The following is a 21,264-nucleotide window of genomic DNA, read 5'->3' on the forward strand; positions in this document are numbered from 1 at the left end:
TCAATCCAGCCCCTTAAATAAATTCTTACCATTTTAATCAATTTGTTTATAGCGTTCGACTTTATCTAACTTATAGTATGTTTCTTACATTCGCACGCAATGCATTTATATTATATTTTTTAATTACATGTTATTTTAGGTTTAAAATGTAATAGCACAAATTTGCTTCTTATATTCGCATTTATAGCGTTCGACTTTATCTAACTTATATGTTTCTTATATTCGCATGCAATGCATTTATATTATATTTTTTAATTACATATTATTTTAGATTTAAATGTAATAGCACAAATTTATTTCTTATATTCGCAAGTATCGTGTGTATATAAGACTAGTAAGGAAATAATTCAAGACGTAAATAATTGAGAAAATGATTTTCACCAAAAAGAAAAATACTAATAATAATTTAGAAAATGATGATTGGTTGGCGGCTTGGCGAGTTGGCGCTACTCTGTACGTGTTTTTTTTGTTCACTCCCTTGTCCCAAAGTTCAGTAGTTCGTTCATCTTTTGCTCCGAAAAATTCAAGAGTTTTTCTTCTCCGATTCTTAATTTGTCTTTTCACAATCAGAAAAACAATCAATCGGCATTTTCTGCACTCAATTTTAATTTTTCGAGCAGCATTTTGTTTTTGAAAAATTTGAATTTGTTGTAGTAGAGGCACTAGAACACCCGGAAATCGCTCAACAAATATTTTTTAGGGTTTTTTTTGGCTAGGGATTACAGTCATTAATTATATAATCGGAAAAACAAAGGAAGAAAGATGAGGAAGCAATCATCAATATCATCCGAGAAATCCAAGAGAGTAAACTGGGCTCCAGATGCTAGTCTCTGTCAGGTAGAATTCGTCCCTTTTCTTTCCCAATTTGGTTCAATTTGATTATATATTTAGGTATAACTCGTTCTTTTACCCTAATTTAATTCAAGTTGGTTACATATTTAGGTATAATTTGTCCATTTTCCCCTAATTTGATTCAATTTGATTATATTTTTGTTTGGAGTAAAGAGACTGTTCCATTGTTATTCAAAGAATTTCTGGAATTCGCCTGCTTTCTTAGTGCATTATTTTTAGTTGAATATCGATATTCGATTTTCATTTATTTGTTGTTTTTGCAAGCACAAGTTTTAAACTATAACATGTGGCGTCAAATACATTGTATGTTTACATTTTCTTAGCAAGGGATAGATTGGTATCACTGAACAGTTGTATTAGTCCACTATAAACCGATGTTGGGAATTTTCCGGTCGTGATTATTCGAAGTAATTGCAAATTTGCAATAACACAAAAGTTAATTAGTTTTACCTTATTGGACTATTGCAAATATGCAATAACAGACTGGTGAACTCAAACAATAGTGATATTGCGAAGAAGTAAATATGGAGTATAAGAATTAAGGTTTATTTCTTTCTTTACGAAAACATGTAGAAGGCTCAAAGAGAACTCCCCGTTGTTTTATTCATTGCGGAAAAAAATTCTGAAACCTAAAAGCTCACAAGCCACAGAAGCACATGAAAAGATTTAATTTCCTAACGAAGAGCAATGTATTTAATATTGAGGGACATTTATAAAGAATGACATTGATATGATGCCTTTTAAGGAATGTAAATCCTTACAGCTCCTACTTTCACTATACCGAAACAAAAGCAGCTCCTACTTTCACTATACCGAAACAAAAACAAACAAAAAAACCGTGGAAGAAAAATAAGCTCTTTTCTGAAACCTAATTGTTGAAGCAACTTGGCAAGAAGGGTGAAGAATTAAAAGTGACATGCGGCTTTCAACGGATTTTGCTAATGATTGAATCAATGCTTGCTGAAGTTTCCTTTTCAGATAAACCATCCTCAGAATAATGAAGTGTGGTTGCTTAACTGACACCCCATTTACCCCATTTCTTTCTTTTTCTGTGCACAATGACTTAAATGTGACTACTAGATTGTGTAAGATACATTGAAATTAGAAGTCACTTTTGCTGACAAAGTGACATCATCTTCACGGTCTACATTTATGTAGTATTATCGATCAGAAGCCTTCCCTTCCCAAATTCCCTGGCAAAGATAGATGATTAGTTTAATCTGCTGCTCAATTTCTGATGTTTAGGGGTGAAAACTCATTAATGTTCACTTGATATTACCAAAGTTTCATGTGTTGACAGTATAACTATTGCTTAGAATCCATTTGTAGTTATGAATGATAGTAGGGGTGAGCTAGGTGAAGCATTATAAATAGAAAGCTTTGGGCATTTCCTGATTTAGAAGAAATGGATGCTTGAGGAATTTTGAATGGATTCAGATTTATGCAGTCTGTTAACTGTACCTTGTTTACTTAAGCCTGGGTGAGGCATTTTGGATCATTTATTTTGTGGCACTGATTAGCTGATCGAAGGAAGCAGATATTTAACTGGTGAAACTAGAAAAGATGATGTTCAAAGTTAATGGGCCAAGTGATGACAAATTCTGGGATTATAACTTCTGGTGTTCTTAGACAGGAATATTAAGGACAATTGATGAAATCAAGGCCTCCCTGCTGCATATTAGTAATAGAAACTAAACTATAGGTGGAACAATTGAGGAAAGATTTTTTATCATTCACTTGCTCATCTAGGTTTTCAATTTCATAATGAAGACCGAGTTTTAAGCAGTTAAGTTATGCTGGAAAGGAGACTGTCACAATGCATCGCCTTTGAAGTTGGTCCAATATGTGTGGGATATCTGCTGCTGTGTTGAGTAAATTTTACTTGCATAAAAAGTATGTATTGTGTAATCTGATGTTGATACAAAAGTGTTGTTTTGGTTTAGTACGATCTTTGTGATCAATGATAGTCTTCTAGTGTATTGGCTTTGAAAGGTCATGGGTTTGAATTTATTCATGAGGCTTCCAAGAGTCTCGAGGAAATTCTGTAACAGTAACAAAGACTCGTGCTTCGGATTTCTTTATGTCATGGGACCGAGGCCTATGAATGGTTGAATAACTTTTGAGTAACGGAAGAGGATAAATCAAAACTATCTATATAGGAGTCGATCCATTAGGGAGGTACACACACACACACACACACAAAAGTAGATCCAGAGAGTTTTTGGTGAACTATAAATTTTTATAGTATTTGTTTTGTGACTTTTGTCTGTAATGCTCTGTGGCTATGAGGTGGAGTATCTGTCTTCCTTGGATCACCGATGGATATGTGCAGTAAAGGAGGATCCAGGAAGGAAGTTTTGAGGAAGTCCTGGTTTGGAATCTGTTTATAAATGATACCGATGAAGCTTTAGATCTCTGCTTAATGAGACATGTTAGAAAACCTGAATTCGCAAATATTCGAGTTATTGCATTTCTGGAAGGTAGGGTTATTGATGGCAGCATTACTGTGATCGTGATAACTGTTGACTTCGTTCCATGAATGGTATTGAAAGATTTTTTGTTCCTAGGTTTCATGTACTATGGCAATCTTTGCTCTTCTCTGATGTGTTTAAAGACTTTGTTTGAGATATAGAGAAGTCAAATGTCAGTGTTTGGCTAAAAAAATTAAAAATAATCACCCAAGGGTGAAAATTGGCTGATTATTTGTGCTGTAACTACATCAATATTTTGGGAACTTGATTTTTCTTTGAGAGATAGTTCTTTAGTAGTTTAGTCCCTAGATATCATTTCTGACTTTAGTACTTGGAGTTATTTTTAGGAGCTTTGTTATGGGTTGAAAGGCTAAGATACTTACGTGGTTATGCCATCTATTTTGATTGAGCAGATATTAGATTGCTGTTATTTATTTGGCATTAGCTGCAACTGGTTATATGATGTGAAAACTAACCAGCAGTACTTGGGAGTGACATGGATTTGAGGAAGTACATGGTTAGTATGGCCTGAGCAGCTGAGAGAAACATGTGTTGTTAATCTGGTCTACTGGTTCATAGTGATTCTATTTGAAGATGAAGTGTTTAAGTGGATTTATACATCGAAATTAAAGATTCCAATCAAAGAAAGGAATACATCTACCCTACTTTCACTTGGGAAATAGTTTGTCATCTACAAGATTAATAGCTTTCAGGCTGACCCTTATGTGGATGGGGTAAATTGGTTTAAGAATGGAGCTGAATTATGAGTTTATGACACTAGTTAGTGTAATCATTCCTACATGATTGATATTGATAATTTGTTATAGCTTTCCACTCTTTCCTTAGCCTTTTGCTTTGCAAGAAAGGAAAAATGTCAATATGGCCTCTGCAATCAGAATTCTTGCACCAGATCTAAACGACGACTCCCATTTTTTTTTTTTACCCTACCCACTTTCTGTTTTCATCTATCTGTTCTTTTAAGTTCTACACACTTTCACTTTATCCCTTATAGCATGTTTAGCAACATCTTTGGTTCTCAATATATTTTCTCTCTCCTAACACCAAATATTTGGTCTTTCAAAATGTTTTCATGAAGTCATTTTCTCTTTTGGCCTCCATCTATGTCCTCTTTGTTATTACTTTTAGTATTTTAATAGATTCCCTCTGCTCAAGTCCAAGCATTTTGATGTTCTAAACATGCTCTTAGGTTAATTTGTTTCTCTATTTTTCTCCTCCATTGGCCCACTACACTGAACCATTGAAACTAATTAGTAGTACCTCTCCTTCTAAAAGTAGAAAATAGTGGTCCTTTTTATTCTTCTTGGTCTTGTATGTACACTTGTACAGTAATTACATTGACCATAATAGAACAGAGGGAGAAGCATTTAGCGCAAGTCGATTTTCAGTTCACTACTTATAACACTTCCTTGGCTCCGATATCATGCTATGATTATTAATCTTAACGTTTAGCATAATCAATGATTAAAAAATATATATGTTAAGTAGATCCTCATTAATACAGAGAATTGAAAGCAGAAGATTGACTGGCACTTGAGATATCCTAGCACTTGCAGGAACTTCCAAGATAAAACATAAAGTTCCCAATCAAAAGGGACATAGATGCCCCCCAAATTATGAGGAGATAGAGTATTATAACTGAAGGCCACTACTACTAGGAAATCAACGAAAATAAATAATGAAGAAATGGATAAATACAGCCTGGAAATGGCTGGAAGTCTGCTCCTGTCATGAGCATATTCCGTGTGGTGGAGTCTATGTTATGAGTTGTGGACATTCCTCCATCCCACATTCCTTGTTACACTTTCTTTTTTCAGCCATCCCACATTACTTTTGACCCCACAATTATTATATTGACTGTCTCTTCCTATTAACTAAAGTTTGGTCCCCACAGGCCCACATCCTCTCTCATTCAATTAAAAAAGTACCCCACTAACTCCTATCCCATCTGTTTTTTCAATAAAACAATTGATAACCAAACAACTTATTTCCTAACACTTGAGTAATGTGGGACGGAGGGAGTAATATTTGTTTCCTTGTATCATTATTAGTTTTTGAGAAGCAGGGGAAGATAGCCATTGGAAGAACATTGAGTCACAGGATGACTTGTGGTGTTCATGAGGTTCCGATAATAATACCATTACATTTTCTAGCAGCAATAACTAGAAGGGGAATGTTGTAACCCCACATGGCCTAAGCAGCAAGTCCTTTAGATACAAGAGCTCAAACAGTTACCACTAAAAATGTATAGTTGGAACTGAGGAATAGTGGTAGTGAATACATGTTTAAAAATGCGTATGCACACGTTGCTAGGTTTGTTGCTTATGTAGTTATTGCTACTGCTGTATGTTTCTGTTGACTTGTAATGACATCAATAAGCCTATGTGGAGCAGTATTCAAACTTCAGAGATAATTCTGAAATAGATACCAGTGCTCTGTGACAGTTAATGTGTGTGTGGGTTACATGTATAATGCTGAATTTTGTCTGAATTATTTGTGGGGGTTACATGTGCAATACAGTTAATGTGTAGGTGGGGCTTACATGTGTAAGTGTAACATCAAGTTTTTGTAACATCAGATTTGTCATCATCGCTTTTGATCGTACATAAGAAATTAAGCAGTAGCATTGGTAAATGAAGATGATAAAAATTATTCGTCTATAAAACGAATGGCCTTTTACTTAACTATGAGTTTATGTCGGGCCATTTTATGGTATAGTTTGACTTTGATGTTATCTTATATTTCAACGAGTCTAATACTCGTTTCCCTGGGCCAGGGCTACTCACCCCTATTAACATCCTGCTTGAATTAGGTAAAAATGTTTGTGCCAGAAGATTGCTCCTCAAAAATTGGCAATAAAGCTGAAGATCACCTTCACACAAACCCATCCCTTAAATATGGAAGCAAGCCATTCTCAGGGACAGTGAAACACACTTGTATTCCCCAGATTAAGTGGAAATGTCCATCAATGGTAAGCTTACTTTTGTTTTGAAATGGTTTCTTTTTTTTGTCGTGGATACGTACTGGAACAACTGTGCACACACTTGTAAGCTTATTCAAACTGTATGTTTGTTGATAGGCAGTGGAATCACTGTGCACATTTATTGAGAATTCAAGTTCTTAATTTGATGTTTCAACGGTTTCCTTTTGTATGAGCAGTTCATCTTGAATAGTGACTGGAAAGTGGTGGCTGGTGAATTCAGCAAAGAGACCGAGACCCAGAATTACAGAGAAAAGAGAGTGCTCGAAGCTGGTTCTACCCGGCCATCTGCTATTGCTCCAAGGTGCTGTATCTTCAGAAAAATCTATCATTTAGGATTTCTCATTGCAATATTAGCATGGTTTTATATTCTTACCAGTTGCAATTCCCCGACATATTTGGCAACAAGAATTCCATCCTTTCCTTTCTGCTTCAATTATCCATGCATTCCCTATTGATTTCATATTCTGTGGAAAGAAAACCTTTCACGTTTTTCCGTTCTCTTTTGTTTTGGGCCCCGTTTGGTTCGGCGTAAAACATTTTCATTGAAAAATGATTTTTCCATGTAAAACTTTTTTAAGGAAAAACACAATTTCAAACTAGTTTTCCATTGTTTGGCTCCTTGCAAGAAAATTAATTTAGAAAAAAAGGAAAACGGAAGAATATGGGAGGATAGAAGACGGAGGTAAGGAGGAAATATGGAAAAGTGGTTTCCCTTCCTTTCAAATGAAAAATGTTTTTCCACCTTTGAGAGAGTTATGGTAAATTGTTTTCCATCCCATGCCAAACCAAACAAACGTAAAGTGATTGAAAAGGGGAAAATCGTTTTACATGAAAACGTTTTACACCCTACCAAACGGAGCCTTGGTTTTCTACCTTTTCTGGCCCAACCCAATTTCTGCTTAGGAATTGAGTTTCTATCTATTTGTTGCATCTAGCCCATCAATTTCTCCAGGTTTGGAAGAATGTGATTATGATGATCTTGTAACCCCCGTCATCCCGGTTATTCCTGTTGAAGAGGAAGAAGAGGTGATTGTCAATGAGAAACCAGTTGTAGGAGTATCTACTGCCCTAGAGGCTGATATTGTTGCTGCTGCGGCTTCAGCTGCTTTTACAGCAATCATGAAAAGCAATGAGAAGGGAAGCTTGGTTGACACTGATCTCCTTGTTAAAATCCTTAGTGATCCGAAAATGATTGAGATATTGTCAAAAAAATATTCAGGCTTTTCTGAAACTACAAAAACAACTCCCATTTATGAGCTTCAAGATATGAATAAGAAGCTTCTGCAAGCAGTTATATCCATCCCTATGGACCCCACCACCAAGACAGCAATTCCGTCTCCAGAAACGGTTCCTCTTACTTCAACAGCTCAAAACCCGCTATATTTCGGGCCGGGCCGGGCTCGTGATGATCAGGTCTACAAAAGGCCAGTGGACAAGCTAGAGCTTCCAGGAACGGTTCCTCTTACTTCAACAGCTCACATTTTAGGGTCAAATGACACTGCATCTGCATCAGACTTCTTCTTCACTCAACCTGACTTGCTGCAAAATCTTACGGACGTGGGACCATCTTTGCGGACCACTACATCCCGGGCTTCCATGTCCAACCAAGATCCTCCCACGGAACTCTCGCGTAGGCCCGGTTACTTACTCGAGGATTATGGACCGAACATGATGTCATCAACAGAGAAACACAATCAGAGCATGCCCTTAGAAACACAAAGATCAAGGAGCTTTTCACAACATTCATCTTCTTCGGTCAAGGCCCCAGTTGAGAAGGATGTGAATTACTACAAGACCCTTATCAAACTACATGGAAGTAAGGAAGAACATACAGAGATTCACAGGCCGAGAGCTTCTGCACCGACAGCCATATTTGGGCAAGGAGATGCGAGGGCAAAGATGAAGAAAGTTTGCAGATTTTTTAACAGCTCACAAGGTTGCAGAAGGGGATTAAGGTGCCCTTTTCAGCATGATTCGTCGATTAAGGTGGAAGCGGAAAGTGTACGAGATGCTCACACTAGTAAGAGAATCAAATTCTGTAGGAAACTCCCTTGAAGAGTGTAAGTGTAACAGTATTAGATAGATTCCTCAGTTTTTTTTTTGGTTTGTGAAATGAATCAAACTCTGTAGGAAACTGCCTTGAAGGGTAAGTATAACAGTTGTATTAGATAGATTCCTCTATTTTTTTGGGTTTGTGAAATGATTTTACAAGGATTTTGACTACAATAGGGTAGTTTGTGATTCATCCTAGTTCATTTGTGCATATTTTCCGAAGGAAATTTTTGATACTCCGATACTCCTAATCTGGAGCCAGAAGAAGATACATTTTGGTCTTTTAGTTTTGGTAATGAGATTTTTCTTTTGTTATGGGCAACTGTTAATTAGATTGGAATATTTCAATCAACCCAAATTTCTAATTTTTTGGTCTTTTAGCTTTGGTAATGAGATTTTTCTTTTGTTATGGGCAACTGTTTAATTAGATTGGAATATTTCAATCTACCCAAATTTGTAATTCAAAGGTGGTATGCAATATTGTACATTAGATTAAAAGTTAAGTCAAAATGTTTAACCGTTGTCCCGATAAATGTGAAAATGATACTATTTTATCGTAATAAAATTTCCGGTTTAATAAAAATTATCATTTCAACCTCACTAATAAGGTATTAAAGTAACTTCGTAATCCTTTTAAATGTTTATCCATTAAAAAAATAATTATAATATTTTGTATAAAAGTTACTCCGTAATAAAAACTAGGTAAAAATTACCAAAAATTGAATAAAAACTAAAAAATAACTCAATTTTTAATAAATTTATCATACACCTATTACGTACAAAACGGTGAATTAAGAAAATGAATCCCCACACAACAACAAAAAAAACGAAGTGTCAATATAAGAGAGAAACATATTGCCTATTCATGCATGTCTTTAGACAAAAACACGGTTTCCATCAATATAGCCAACCCGGTTGGTAGTTTTACACATCTTTGAACACAACAAAACATGAGAGAATTAAAAGCTATTATCCCTCAATCAATACGAATCCGATAAAGCGTTTATCACGACCGCAATAGCCTGATCGGGCAAACATTGTATCGTAAAAGCACAGTAAAATAACTAACATCCCAAACACTTTCTTCTTGAAAATTTGAAGCCTATTCAACAAAACAATCGGAATCGGAATCCACATGGTGCTCCGGCAACCAACTCATCCTGTTCTCTTGATGATGTGAACTCCACTGTCGGTCTCAACAATGTCGCTTATCTCCCCAACTTTTAGAGCAAATGTTGCATCTTCAAAAGGTTTCTGCATCTGCCTCGGACCAAACGGACCTGCGGAAACAAACACCCACGACATGGTTAGGGTTAGGGACAACAGTCAAGCCCATCATGTATGTATATATCAAGATATATGGAAAAATAATTAGAGCAAAATGCAGCTCTAATAAAATATGTAGATTATATAGCAAGAAGAGTTTCTGCCAAAAACCCGCTATTTCGGGCCAAAAATAGCGGGCTTTTCAGGACATTTTCGGGATGGGACAAATTTATAACAGAAATTGCAACTTTGAGTTGCCTAGATTGAGATTTTTGGGGAGAGGGCACTACTTACTAAAGCGTAAACTGCTCATTTTTCCCAAAACCCACCCGAAAAATTAAAATCCGGGTCGGGCCCAAGACCCGGGCCAATTTTCTGCACCGAACTCCGCTATTTTTTGGCCGGGCTGGGCTCATGATGATCAGGTCTACTTGATAATACACAATACACAGGCAGCATGCACAACATTCACTAGGAACTTCTCAATTATTTGTGCTTTGCTTGTATGTTGTAACTAAAGTAAAAAAACACATCCAGTATTCAATATTCCAATATATTTTTTTGTACCTAATGAGAAAAAAGTATTGGTTCCACAATAAATTCCAAGGCTTCACACTAACAATTGTGAATCAATGCCTCAAAACTCAGCTCAGGATACAAAGCAACACGAATGACTAGGTTAATCCCCGTGACAGAACGTGTTACTGACAATTTCAAAATTAACAATTCGGGCATAAGCTCCATGAGTTCGCTTCCCTCAAGTTGTGAACATTTCAAGCATCTCAACTAAAAAAAAAGTTTCACAAAGAACCCTGTTCAGGACTCTCAAGTCTCAACTACAGGTACACCAGTTGACAGTATTATCAGTACTGAGCGACGAGCAAACAATTTTCTCAAGTAGAACAAACAAACAGTTAATGCACAGTGCACACTTAAGTAAGAACTAAGAAGTTTAAGCACATAAGGTAACCAGCAAAATCACCAGAATACGCACCACAATCCAGGATATGATTCTGCTACTCGAGCTTTCATTCATTAATTATAGGTTATTGTAGTATTGAAAACAAAAGTGTTTGAGATTATCGTGTAAGAGTGCAAATTTGTAAGACCAGAGTTTAGGATTCATTTTCGTTTCTTTCTAAACCAAGCACTTCTTGTAGATGATTCACCACTTACATAGTTATACTCCCTCAGTCCCTTATTACTCGACCTGTTTTGACTTTTTGCACTATTCACACTATTCACACAATTCACTTTGACCCAATTTTATTTCTAGTATATGAAAACAAATGTTAATATATAATATATAGTTGGCTTCATCTTAATATATATTTTCAAAATATTAATACTTTTATAAGTTTTAATAATATGCATTTAAAGAAATTGGTGGTCAAAGTTGTGCATTGGCAAGCGTGTCCGATCAAAACAGGTCGAGTATTACGAGACAGAGGGAGTACTATAAATCATTTATCCACGCCAAGAATGCCTTCATTCTTGTCTACCTGGGTGTTTTGTGATCATCTAAAGAGTAGATTGATGACAACAAACTTCTCCAAACATAAAAGAAACCAATTCCAACTATCCTTACTTTTTAACCAAGAAAGTTCATAATTCATATCAAGGTCATTATAGAAGTTCTTCATATAAAAGAGCTTGCTAATCAGTGGGTTCACTACTCTTTCCCAAAAAGACTATTTGTCACTTGTCAATTTATGAAAGAGCGAAAATCTTTACTTAAACGAGCAAACAATTTCCTCAAGTAGAACAAGCAAACAGTTACTGCACAGTGCACATTTAAGAAAGAACTAAGAAGTTTAAGCACACGAGGTAACCAGCAAAATCACCAGAATACGCCAACAATCCAGGATATGATTCTGCTACTCGATATTTCATTAGCTTATGTTGTTGAACCTCAAACAACTTATAGGTTATTGTAGTATTGAAACCAGAAGTATTTGAGATTATCATTTCAGAGTGCAAGTCTGTAAGACCAGAGTTTAGTTTTCACTTTCGTTTCTTTCTAAACCAAGTACTTCTTGTGGATGATTCACCACTTATATAGTTATATATGATTTATCCACTTACATAGTTATATATGTCTTCATTCTTGTGTACCTGGGTGTCTTGTATCATCTAATGAATAGAATAATGACAACAAAATTCTCCAAATATAAAAGAAATGAATTCCAAACATTCTCACTTCATATGAAGGTCATTATAGAAGTTTCTAATCAGTGGGCTCAATACTCTTTCCTCAAAAAGGAGACACTATTTGTCATTTGTCAAACTTTACTTAAGAAGGAGCAAAAATCTTTACTAATATGACTTCTTTTGGGGGGATAGCATGAGTTATGTGTACTCAACACTAACATCATAACATGAGCTTTTGGCTGGTCTCAGAAATATAACACTGACCTGATCATATGTAACCATACACTACAGGAATTAAGACTTAAGATTTTCCACCACAGGTTATTGATTTACCAAAATATGAAAATACTTTATAAACACATAAATGACCGTCACCTTTCCATTCTTTATAATTTCCCCACTCTGTTTCATTCATTAAGTTCTTTCTTTTAGCCTTACCAACTTTTGATTATTTCAACCTGCCTTTTTCTATGAAGACACAAAGAATTCCTTCATTCTTGGCTTACGGAGTTAAAGTTTAAACAAACTGTTACTTAATTGATAAAATAATAATGAATTGGTGGGTTTTTTTCCCTAATGAGATGAGATGGGACAGCAGCAAGCAAAGACCACGATAGAGGAATGAGAAGTTATTCACGGGCTTAAACATTATTTCGATAAGATCCTTGTCACATATACAAACCCTGATAGTATCGCTTAATTCAGGGAGATGTATGCTATACTGCTAAGTAAATACCCTTTGATCAAGCTGATTATCAGAGAACAAGAAAGTTCATATTGATATTTGTTGAATGCATAAATTTAGAACACACAATGAGTAATCCCTTCCTTCTAAATAAAAGAACATCGCTATGACGTTACTTTTTGCTACTACTTATCTTTTGTGGTCTATTCTTCGACTAGAATTTTTAAGTTAATTTGACAACATCATGTATCAACTAATACTCTGTACATTGTACATTGTTTTCATAGAGTGAATTTAAGTTCTACTTGAAACAACTATGATATTACATTTGCAACCTACATTGAAACAAAGGAAATAATAACACATATCATATACTTCCTCCGTTCCACAATAGATGCATCATTTCTAGGAAATGTTACTAGAACTCGGTTGTGACCAATCTTTTCGGAAGAGACTACAGTTTTTAGGAGATGTTACTAGAACTCGGCTAGTGTAGTAAGGCACAAGTATGTGTCCAGGTTTTAAACACGGGTATGCTACGAAAATTTTGCACGTGTTTGGTACAAATGAAGTGTCCAAGTGTCATCATACCCATGCCAAGTGTCCGGCACAGGTAATTTAGGTGAAATGCATGAATTTGGTCCAAAACAAAGTGTCTAAGTGGCATACCCATGGTGTTGAGTATTAACATAGGTACTTGACTAACAAAGTATTTAGAAACTATTAAAAAAGGTGCGTTGAAGAATGGAAAAAAAAAACATCAAAATAAACAGGATGTGATGACAGTCTTCAATACATCAAATATGTCAAGCTAGCGAGTAATAACTTTAGTCAAAAATTCCCCGTATCGAATAGAACCGACTAAATCACTATTGTACTACACAGAATGAAGTGTCAAAGTGTCATCACTTTCATGGGGAGTGTCCGACACAGGTACTTTAGGTGAAATGAATGAGTTTGGTGCAAATGATTTTCTAAGTGGCATACCTATGGTGTTGAGACATAGGTACTTGAGTGACAGAATGTGATGACAGTCTTCAATACATCAAATATGTCAAGCTAGTGAATTCTAGTAAGAAATTCCCAATATGGAATAGAAACGACTAAATCACTACTACACAATCCAAATATTGAACAAATTCCAGAAGAGCAGCTAATTGTTAGGGTTTAAGGAATTCAGGCGTAAAAAATTACCACAAAACATTAAAACAAACCTAACAAATCAATTAATTAGGGTTTCCACGCAGTCACTCATATGAAACATCAAAAGAAGACGAAATAAAAGAGGAGAGAGAAGAGAGATAAACCTAGATCGCCGCCTCGCTTGGCAGAGCTGCAATCGGAGATTCGAGAAGCTACATCTTCAAAGTTGGCGTTTCCAGAAAGAATATCATCGCGAATCGATTTGAGCTGAGAGATTGCAGATTCTTTAGTAGTATTGAGGATAACAACACCTTCTGGATCCTTCCAGGAAGCCTTTCTGCGAGAACCTTGGTGCTTTATCAAGATGTGAGATGCCCTAACTTGCTGAGTCGTCGACATTTTCTTAGATTTCTTGTGTTCCTGGTGACGATGATGGTGGTGGCGCTTCTCTTTCTCTCGGTTTCTCTCTCCTACTCCTCCGCCGCCTCCGCCTTGATCGCCGTCGTTCGAAGCTTCTTTCCGCCGCTTCCTCCCTGAGGACTCTATTTTTTCCGTCTGGTTTTCTTCTTCCGGTCGTGGAAGAAAAATGGCTTTAGTTAGATAAGTGTGTGATCTGTGAGTGTATATATATACTCCGTACTTCATTTTTGTTTGTTTTGGTAAGAAAGGTAAATGATCCACTTCCCTTACGGGTTAACGGGTTAAGGCTTCACCAATCAAGGCTTATGAGGACTAAGGCCGCAAACGAGTCGATCCGGGTTAGATTGTTAGTGTTCGATGCTTTGAGCTAACTCGAGCTTGAATGGACTTTGAATTTTTGTTGGTTGACTTTGATTCGTTAAGAATTTGGTATGTTCAAGCTTTCGGGCCTCCTGAGAGCGTATGTAAGCCGCGGAAGGTTCGTACGAGCACGTCCTCCGTCACCTCCATCGCGCTTACGACGAAAGTTCTGTTAATCATTTAGTTCGTGATTCATGAACAAGCTTGATGAAATAAATGAGCATTAATTGCCTTTAAAGCAAAAAGGTTGTGCATCCATTTAATTTTATTAAGTTTTTTTTTCAAATCTTTATCTAATAGTAAAAAATATATGGTCAAACTTTATACGTAACAAAAATTATGATTTCATTTAAAAGATACAAAAAAAAAAAAATCTAAAATAGACTTAAAATATCATACGGAGTATATTTTTTCCAGCTTGAACAAGTTATACTTGACACAACAGTTGTTGACGAAATTTACAAGACGAACATGAAGTTATTCGAGCTAGCTTGGCTCATTTACTTAACGAGCTTAATTTTCTTTTTTCAAGTTGTTTATTTACTTGTCAAACAAGTTTTGACCCTGCTTTGGCTGAGCCGATTCACGAATAATTTACGAACGTATCGTCTCATTTTCACTCCCAAGTAAGGACCTATGAAGTACTCCTTTTGAATGTTTTCATATGATAAGTAGTACGATGTAATATACTTCAATGTATTTAATGGGTTAAAAATAATGATTAATCAACATCTTACCTAAACTACCATATCAAGGTTTTTACACCCAGAGAATTAATGTTCATTCCAAAAATGTTCATAGCTTGCCACGGCCATTAGTGCTACTGTATATTATCATATCATATCCTGATTTCTGAAGAATTACAACAATCAGGTACATACAGGCATACAGCATTACTGTACACCACTAAGAATACATTTGACAATAGAGATACATGCACCCAAAAAAATGCTCATTCTACAACACATTTCAGCAAGAAGCCTCCTAAATTTGGTAATTTGCTCCAATCAATAGTAATATTTAACCGATGCTCGATTCGGAACTGCTATTAACCTGTCAAAATCAATGGGGCTTGAAAAAACCCTGTTTTGTTGTGGCACCTTGGTTCTGTCTGTACTAGATTTCCCTCAAAACAGGCCAACCTTTCCTGATTATGTCATTAATCTTGGCATCGATTTGCTTCTGAATCCGTTGAGGGCAAAGTTCGGCTGCATAACTGTTCATTTTCGATGCCAAGGTTGATTGCTGAAGCTCTTCTTCTGGCAAGTTCCCAATCAAGTGAAGGAGAAAAGGGTTTCTTTTGAGCTCAAATTTCTGTGGATTTTGAAAGGGAACAACATCAGCTAACCTGAAAGCCTTTTCTTTTGGCTGTATAACAAGTAATAACCATAGAGTTCAAGCGGAAAAGAAAGTCTAAACTCTAAACACTAGAGTAAGGGTAACTATGTTCTAGACCTGATCAAAAGGCGGGCCGGGTAGGGGTTCGGGCCGGGCCATCGTCATAAAAATCTGCCATTATGTCGGGCCGGACCAGGCCAAGCTCCGGGGCAATTTTATGTGCCCAAAACCCGCTATTTCAGGCCAAAAACGGGCCGGGTCAAATTTATAACTAAAATTGTTGTTTTACTTTGCCCAAAGCCACAAAAAAGTCGGACCAGGCCCGCAAATTGGGCCAAAATATTCTGTCCAAAACCCGGTAATTTTCGGGCGGGCCAATGTTGATCATCTCTACTATGTTCCATGGATTTCTTTCTGATGGCTTATTAAATTCTCATTATAGTAACACACATTGCAAATCCTAAACAAACCAAAGAAAAGCCAACACATTACAAATCTACTTTTCTGAGCAAGCAAAACATGCAGCAGCAGCCAATCATTTTCTTCACATTTACCCTAATAGTATCCCTATCTAGATAAAATTAGAAAAATGTGATTGATTCATTGAGAGCAAGAAGCTTCCTACATTGGTAATCAAGTGAAGGAGAAAAGGACCCCTTTTGAGCTCAAATTTCTGTGGATATTGAAAGGGAACAACATCAGCTAACCTGAAAGCCTTTTCTTTTGGCTGTATAACAGGAATAACCATAGATTTCCTGGCCAAAAGAAAGTCTAAACTCTAAACACTAGCGTAAGGGTAACTATGTTCTATGGATTTCTTTCTGATGGCTTATTAAATTCACAAGAACCTGAGTAACAAACCAAAGAAAAGCAACACTTATTGCAAATCTTGTTTTCTTAGTAAGCAAAACATGCAGCAGCAGCCAATCATTTTCTTGACATTTGTCCTAAGAGTATCCGTCAAGATAAAATTAGATAAAAAAGGTGCTTGATCATTGAGAGCATGTTTGGTAATAGTGTTTTTAAGTGATGGAAATGGAATCACTGAACTATTTCCAATTTTCCATTACCTAATGTTTGGTATGAAAAGGTGTGGTAACACAATCTCTTTCCTAAGGGTAACCATTACCACAATATGTTACCTTCCCCAACTCTATGGTAACAAAATGGTTACCCTCCTCAATCCCCAACTGGGTACAAGTGAATTCATTTTCTAAGGTATACCAGACAACTGATAATGGTAATAGCTAACACTATCCTTTCCCTTTCTTATTTATTTCCTTTCCATTGTATTTCCTAAGTTTATACCAAACATTCTCTGAGAGTGTATCATGAGCAATACCTGATGCTCAGGTTCAGCAGGATAAAAAGTCCCCAAGGGTTGAATTTGGGTAGTCACTATACTGCTCTTTGATTTAGTCTGCTCCCTTTCCTTGGTGGCAGCGGCCAATCTGGACTCACTCGTACCATTAGTGAAGATGATAGACCTGTCAACACAAACCAGTTCACTGAGTGAGAAATTAAACTTATAATAAGGCATGGAGCAAGTTACTTTCCAAGAGATCACACATCTCACCTGTACTGGTTACCAACGTCAGGGCCTTGTCCGAATACCTGCCTTGAATCATGACTTGACCAGAAGACCTCCAAAAGTTGCCGGAAGCTTATAACTCTGGGATCATACTCAATCTAAACACCATACGAAAGTCAATCTAGTAAGTAATAGATAAATCAATACAAAAAGAAAATGCGCATCCAATAGTTTGATCTGAGGGCCTACTGATGTGATTATGACAAGAGTGTGCATCGGAAATGAATTACGTGAACAACACTTCGAATACAAACTAATTTCTTCGCCTTAGCTCAAACTGTTCTTCTTTCCTAATGACATCAAAGTCGAGTGCACTGATCCTCATTATTTTCTTGTTTTTGAATTTCAGAAGAGCTGAATAAGTCATGAAGCTAGAACTTTTCCACTCGCCCCTCCTCTTCCTCTTTCCAACAAGCAATGCTACTTAAAGTTATTGCGACAAAGTAAAGCAATACCATATTAGGGAATAGGGAGTGTTTGGTTTGGTTTGGTGTAAATCATTCTCATGACATTTTCATGGAAAATGATTTTTCTTTTTTCAATCATTTTACGTTGTTTGTTATGGTAAAGGGTGTTTTACCATTTTCCAATAACTCATACAAGGGTGGAAAATATTTTCCATTAGGAGGAAGGGAAACCAATTTTACACTTTTAGGCTCCGTGTGATAGGGCGTAAAACGTTTTTATGGAAAACGATTTTTCCCTTTTCAATCATTTATGTTGTTTGGTTGGGTAAGGGATGTAAAACAATTTTCCATGACTCCCTCAAAGGTGGAAAACCCTTTTCCATTTAAAAAGGAGGAAACCACTTTTCCTTCTTTCCTCCTTACCTCAATCTTCACCATCTTCTCTCATTTTTCTTTAAGTTACCAAACAAAGGAAAACTAGTTTGGAATTGTGTTTTCCCTTAAAAAATGTTTTCCATGGAAAATCATTTTACAATGAAAACCATTTACGCCCTACCAAACGGAGCCTTACTCCTCACCTCCTCTTCTTACTTCCCATCAATCCTCACCCATCTACTCTTATTTTCTTTTTTCAATAACTTTTATAAGGAACCAAACAAAGGAAAACTATTTTAGAATTTTGTTTTTATATTCAATAAAAACGTTTTTCGCCCAACCAAGCGGAGCCTTAATGTCGAAACCTAGAGGTAGAAAGCTTCCCTATATAAAATTTGGACAATGTGCAACCACATTGCTCTAAATATAGAGCAATCACTTCAATTACAACCTTCAACAACTTTTGGCTCAACAATCACAAAACACATACAAAAGACAATGCAGTAAATTGCATTACCAAGAGTCAAAACCTAGAAATAAAGCGATTCCCCAGTTCACCATATGAAAGTTCTACAATCAAACTACTTCAATCAAATCAAACACACTTCTAACAACGTTTCCCCCAATCATCCAAAACATTCAAAAGATTATGCAATTTTTCCATATAAAATCCATCAAATCATACAGACACAAACATTATAAAACACCAATCCGCAAGAAAAACAAAACGAAAAAGAAGGGGGAAAATTAAACAATAATTAGAAGACGACAAAGAAAAATGGAAGAATTTACCTGAACAGATTCAGCATGATCGGACAAACTTCGGTACTCAGGATTAAGCTTAGAGCCACCGGAATAACCAACAGTGGTGCGAACAACGCCGTTAAAGCAACCGAAAACAGGCTCGGATCTCCAGAAACTTCCGAGAGCAAAGACGGCGGTACTCAAGGGCTGATCCGACGTTGAATCCGGTAACCGGATGCTGGTTGCCGGCGCCGGGAAAAGGATTCCGGCGATGATGAGTAAAAGAAGTTGACGAGAGAGAATTGTGGATAGTGATGTGGTTGGGGTTCTTGTTATTGCGCTCTGATTCATCTCAACTCGATCAGCTTTGTCCAAACAACCCCCAATTTGAAGAGAGAGAAAATGGACAATTCGTTAACTCGTTTTTTTATTTCTTAACTAAATTTGATTTACTCTTGAAAATTCTACGATCGTTGAGCCGTCCTAAAAGAATTATTTGTTGAGAAATTTCAAAACAATAATCTTGATTGGCATTAAGTGTATTTTCGTAATTATAATGAACAAATATACAATCTTAAAATTATAATGTACAGTTTATTTGATACTTTTAAAAAAATAAAAATATGGAATAAAAAAAAAAGTAACTTTAATATAAAAAGTGATTGTATATTTAGATATATAGAATTATAGATTGTATATTTTGACAATTTATTTACAAAAATATCCCTAGATATGTTTTGCTCGCCAATCACGGAGATTGATTGGGATGAGCTCTTATTTGTTTCGTTCTTAATTTAAATGTTCGGTTATATTGACTAATATAATATGATCCATTTAAAGTATTATAAAATTGAAATTTGATTGTGAAACAAATAAAATTAAGTATAATGCAAAAGAACATCTAACTGAGGAAAAGGGGAAAAGATGAATATAAATTATGGTTTTAACAAAATAAAAAAATCAAAGAGATAACATGTGTCATCGTGATGTGCAAAACATATTGTTTTAAACTAAAAGTATAGATATTGAGTACTGAATACGAGTGCTCGTATTGTTTAGTACTCCTACATTGTATATACCACTTGGTTATGATTTTGTATGTCTGAGTTCGTCTAATGGGGTTGATTTGATATGTCATTATCTTTGCCATTGATACTTGGTTCGTAATTGCTCCCCAAGTTAGGGTTTACTCTCACATTTTCAAAATCATATCTTACCCCTTTACCTATCCCATTACAAGTTGAATATAAAGACCTTTTATCGACATGTGTGTATTTGTGATTGGGTTATAGTTGTTTCTTGTTACAGTCTTCTTACTCCTATGTTGCATCATATATTTATATTTTGCAAGGTGTGCGACGACCAATAGCTTGATTAAGAACAGTTTGTGGATAAGCTCGGTGGTTTCAATCATGGATCATGATGTTTTGTGGATCTACCTATATCCGAGCTAGATTCTCGTTTCAATAGTTTTGGTTGTTTGTTTGCTCGAGATTTGAATCGATCTTATTTTCGTTCATTGAAAGTCATATCCATCTCTTTTATTTATTTTTGGCTTAGAGTTGATAGGGGACAAACAACAACTTAGCTCGAGGGGATTTGACAAATCTGCATTATATAGGATTTTTTTGATGCATTTAGGTCGCATTTTTAGTTGCATATGTATGGTTTATCCTTAATCGTATTCTAATACTCCACGTTTTCTTGTTTTTAGGATTTATTCGGTGATTTCGCAATAAGAGGAGATAGATCCTAAGTTGATTTGGATATCTACTAGACGCGTCGGGTTGTTTTTTTGGTGGGTCAGGCATTCAAGAAAAATGTTTTGGCATGACTCTCACACGAGTTTATGGTGTTTCAAATTCATTTTCGGGAGAGTTAAAGTTTGTCATAAGCACTTTTAATTTTGTACGTTAAAGTTACGTCGACCTCGCTCAACTTCCCATGTCGCAAGGATAGCTAGTTGCCTCGCTCTTGGGAAACTTGAGCTAGTGCTCGAGGCATTTGCCGCAAGCAACAATGAATACCTCGCTCAAGCCATGCTTGAGCGCCGGACCGAGGTCTTCTTCCTCAAAGAACTCTCCAGGCCTCGTTCGAGGCATGGTTGGGCCAGGGCTTGCTCGAGGCATGATTGAGTTCTTTGGGACATGGATGCTCAAGGCCTCATGCCGCAAAGAACTCCCCCAACCGCACTCGAGGCCTGCTCCGGGAATTCTTATTGTCATGGAAGATAACTCATAACTTATTCCACGCTTCCATATCTCAAGATTGACAATCATCTAGGGCACAAAGGAAGTAGGAAGAGCTAGAGAATAGTTTATCCTAGACTCGTGATAATGAAATACTATTTTTTTTGTAGCATATTATTGCTTCACTTCAGAATACTTATACACTACAAATTAGGGAAT

General features: G+C 36.2%; 3 protein-coding genes across 5 annotated transcripts; 1 reads left to right on the forward strand and 2 right to left on the reverse strand.

The window, feature by feature from the left end:
• Positions 1-434: 434 nt before the first annotated feature.
• Positions 435-8,691, forward strand: LOC110789726 (zinc finger CCCH domain-containing protein 6). 2 transcript variants are annotated; one of them, XM_021994438.2, is made up of 4 exons: positions 435-837; positions 6,154-6,312; positions 6,501-6,625; positions 7,260-8,691. In XM_021994438.2, exons 1-4 carry the CDS (start codon positions 763-765, stop codon positions 8,377-8,379), a joined length of 1,479 nt encoding a protein of 492 aa, XP_021850130.1. In that variant the 5' UTR covers positions 435-762; the 3' UTR covers positions 8,380-8,691. The 2 variants fall into 2 exon arrangements, with proteins under 2 accessions (XP_021850130.1, XP_056696995.1); XM_056841017.1 differs by having other exon boundaries at positions 451-837; positions 6,118-6,312.
• Positions 8,692-9,216: 525 nt separating this feature from the next.
• On the reverse strand, positions 9,217-14,225 carry LOC110789727 (peptidyl-prolyl cis-trans isomerase Pin1). The gene is made up of 2 exons (XM_021994439.2): positions 13,786-14,225; positions 9,217-9,656 (listed from the first exon to the last, which is right to left on the reverse strand). Exons 1-2 carry the CDS (start codon positions 14,018-14,020, stop codon positions 9,532-9,534), a joined length of 360 nt encoding a protein of 119 aa, XP_021850131.1. The 5' UTR covers positions 14,021-14,225; the 3' UTR covers positions 9,217-9,531.
• An 858-nt stretch (positions 14,226-15,083) lies between these two features.
• Positions 15,084-19,326, reverse strand: LOC110789728 (peptide methionine sulfoxide reductase A5). 2 transcript variants are annotated; one of them, XM_021994440.2, is made up of 4 exons: positions 18,905-19,317; positions 17,316-17,428; positions 17,082-17,226; positions 15,084-15,715 (listed from the first exon to the last, which is right to left on the reverse strand). In XM_021994440.2, exons 1-4 carry the CDS (start codon positions 19,205-19,207, stop codon positions 15,518-15,520), a joined length of 759 nt encoding a protein of 252 aa, XP_021850132.1. In that variant the 5' UTR covers positions 19,208-19,317; the 3' UTR covers positions 15,084-15,517. The 2 variants fall into 2 exon arrangements, with proteins under 2 accessions (XP_021850132.1, XP_056696996.1); XM_056841018.1 differs by lacking the exon at positions 15,084-15,715 and adding an exon at positions 16,296-16,412 and having other exon boundaries at positions 18,905-19,326.
• Positions 19,327-21,264: the final 1,938 nt, after the last annotated feature.

Source organism: Spinacia oleracea, chromosome 3, assembly GCF_020520425.1.
Source record: "Spinacia oleracea cultivar Varoflay chromosome 3, BTI_SOV_V1, whole genome shotgun sequence".
NCBI lineage: Eukaryota > Viridiplantae > Streptophyta > Magnoliopsida > Caryophyllales > Amaranthaceae > Spinacia > Spinacia oleracea.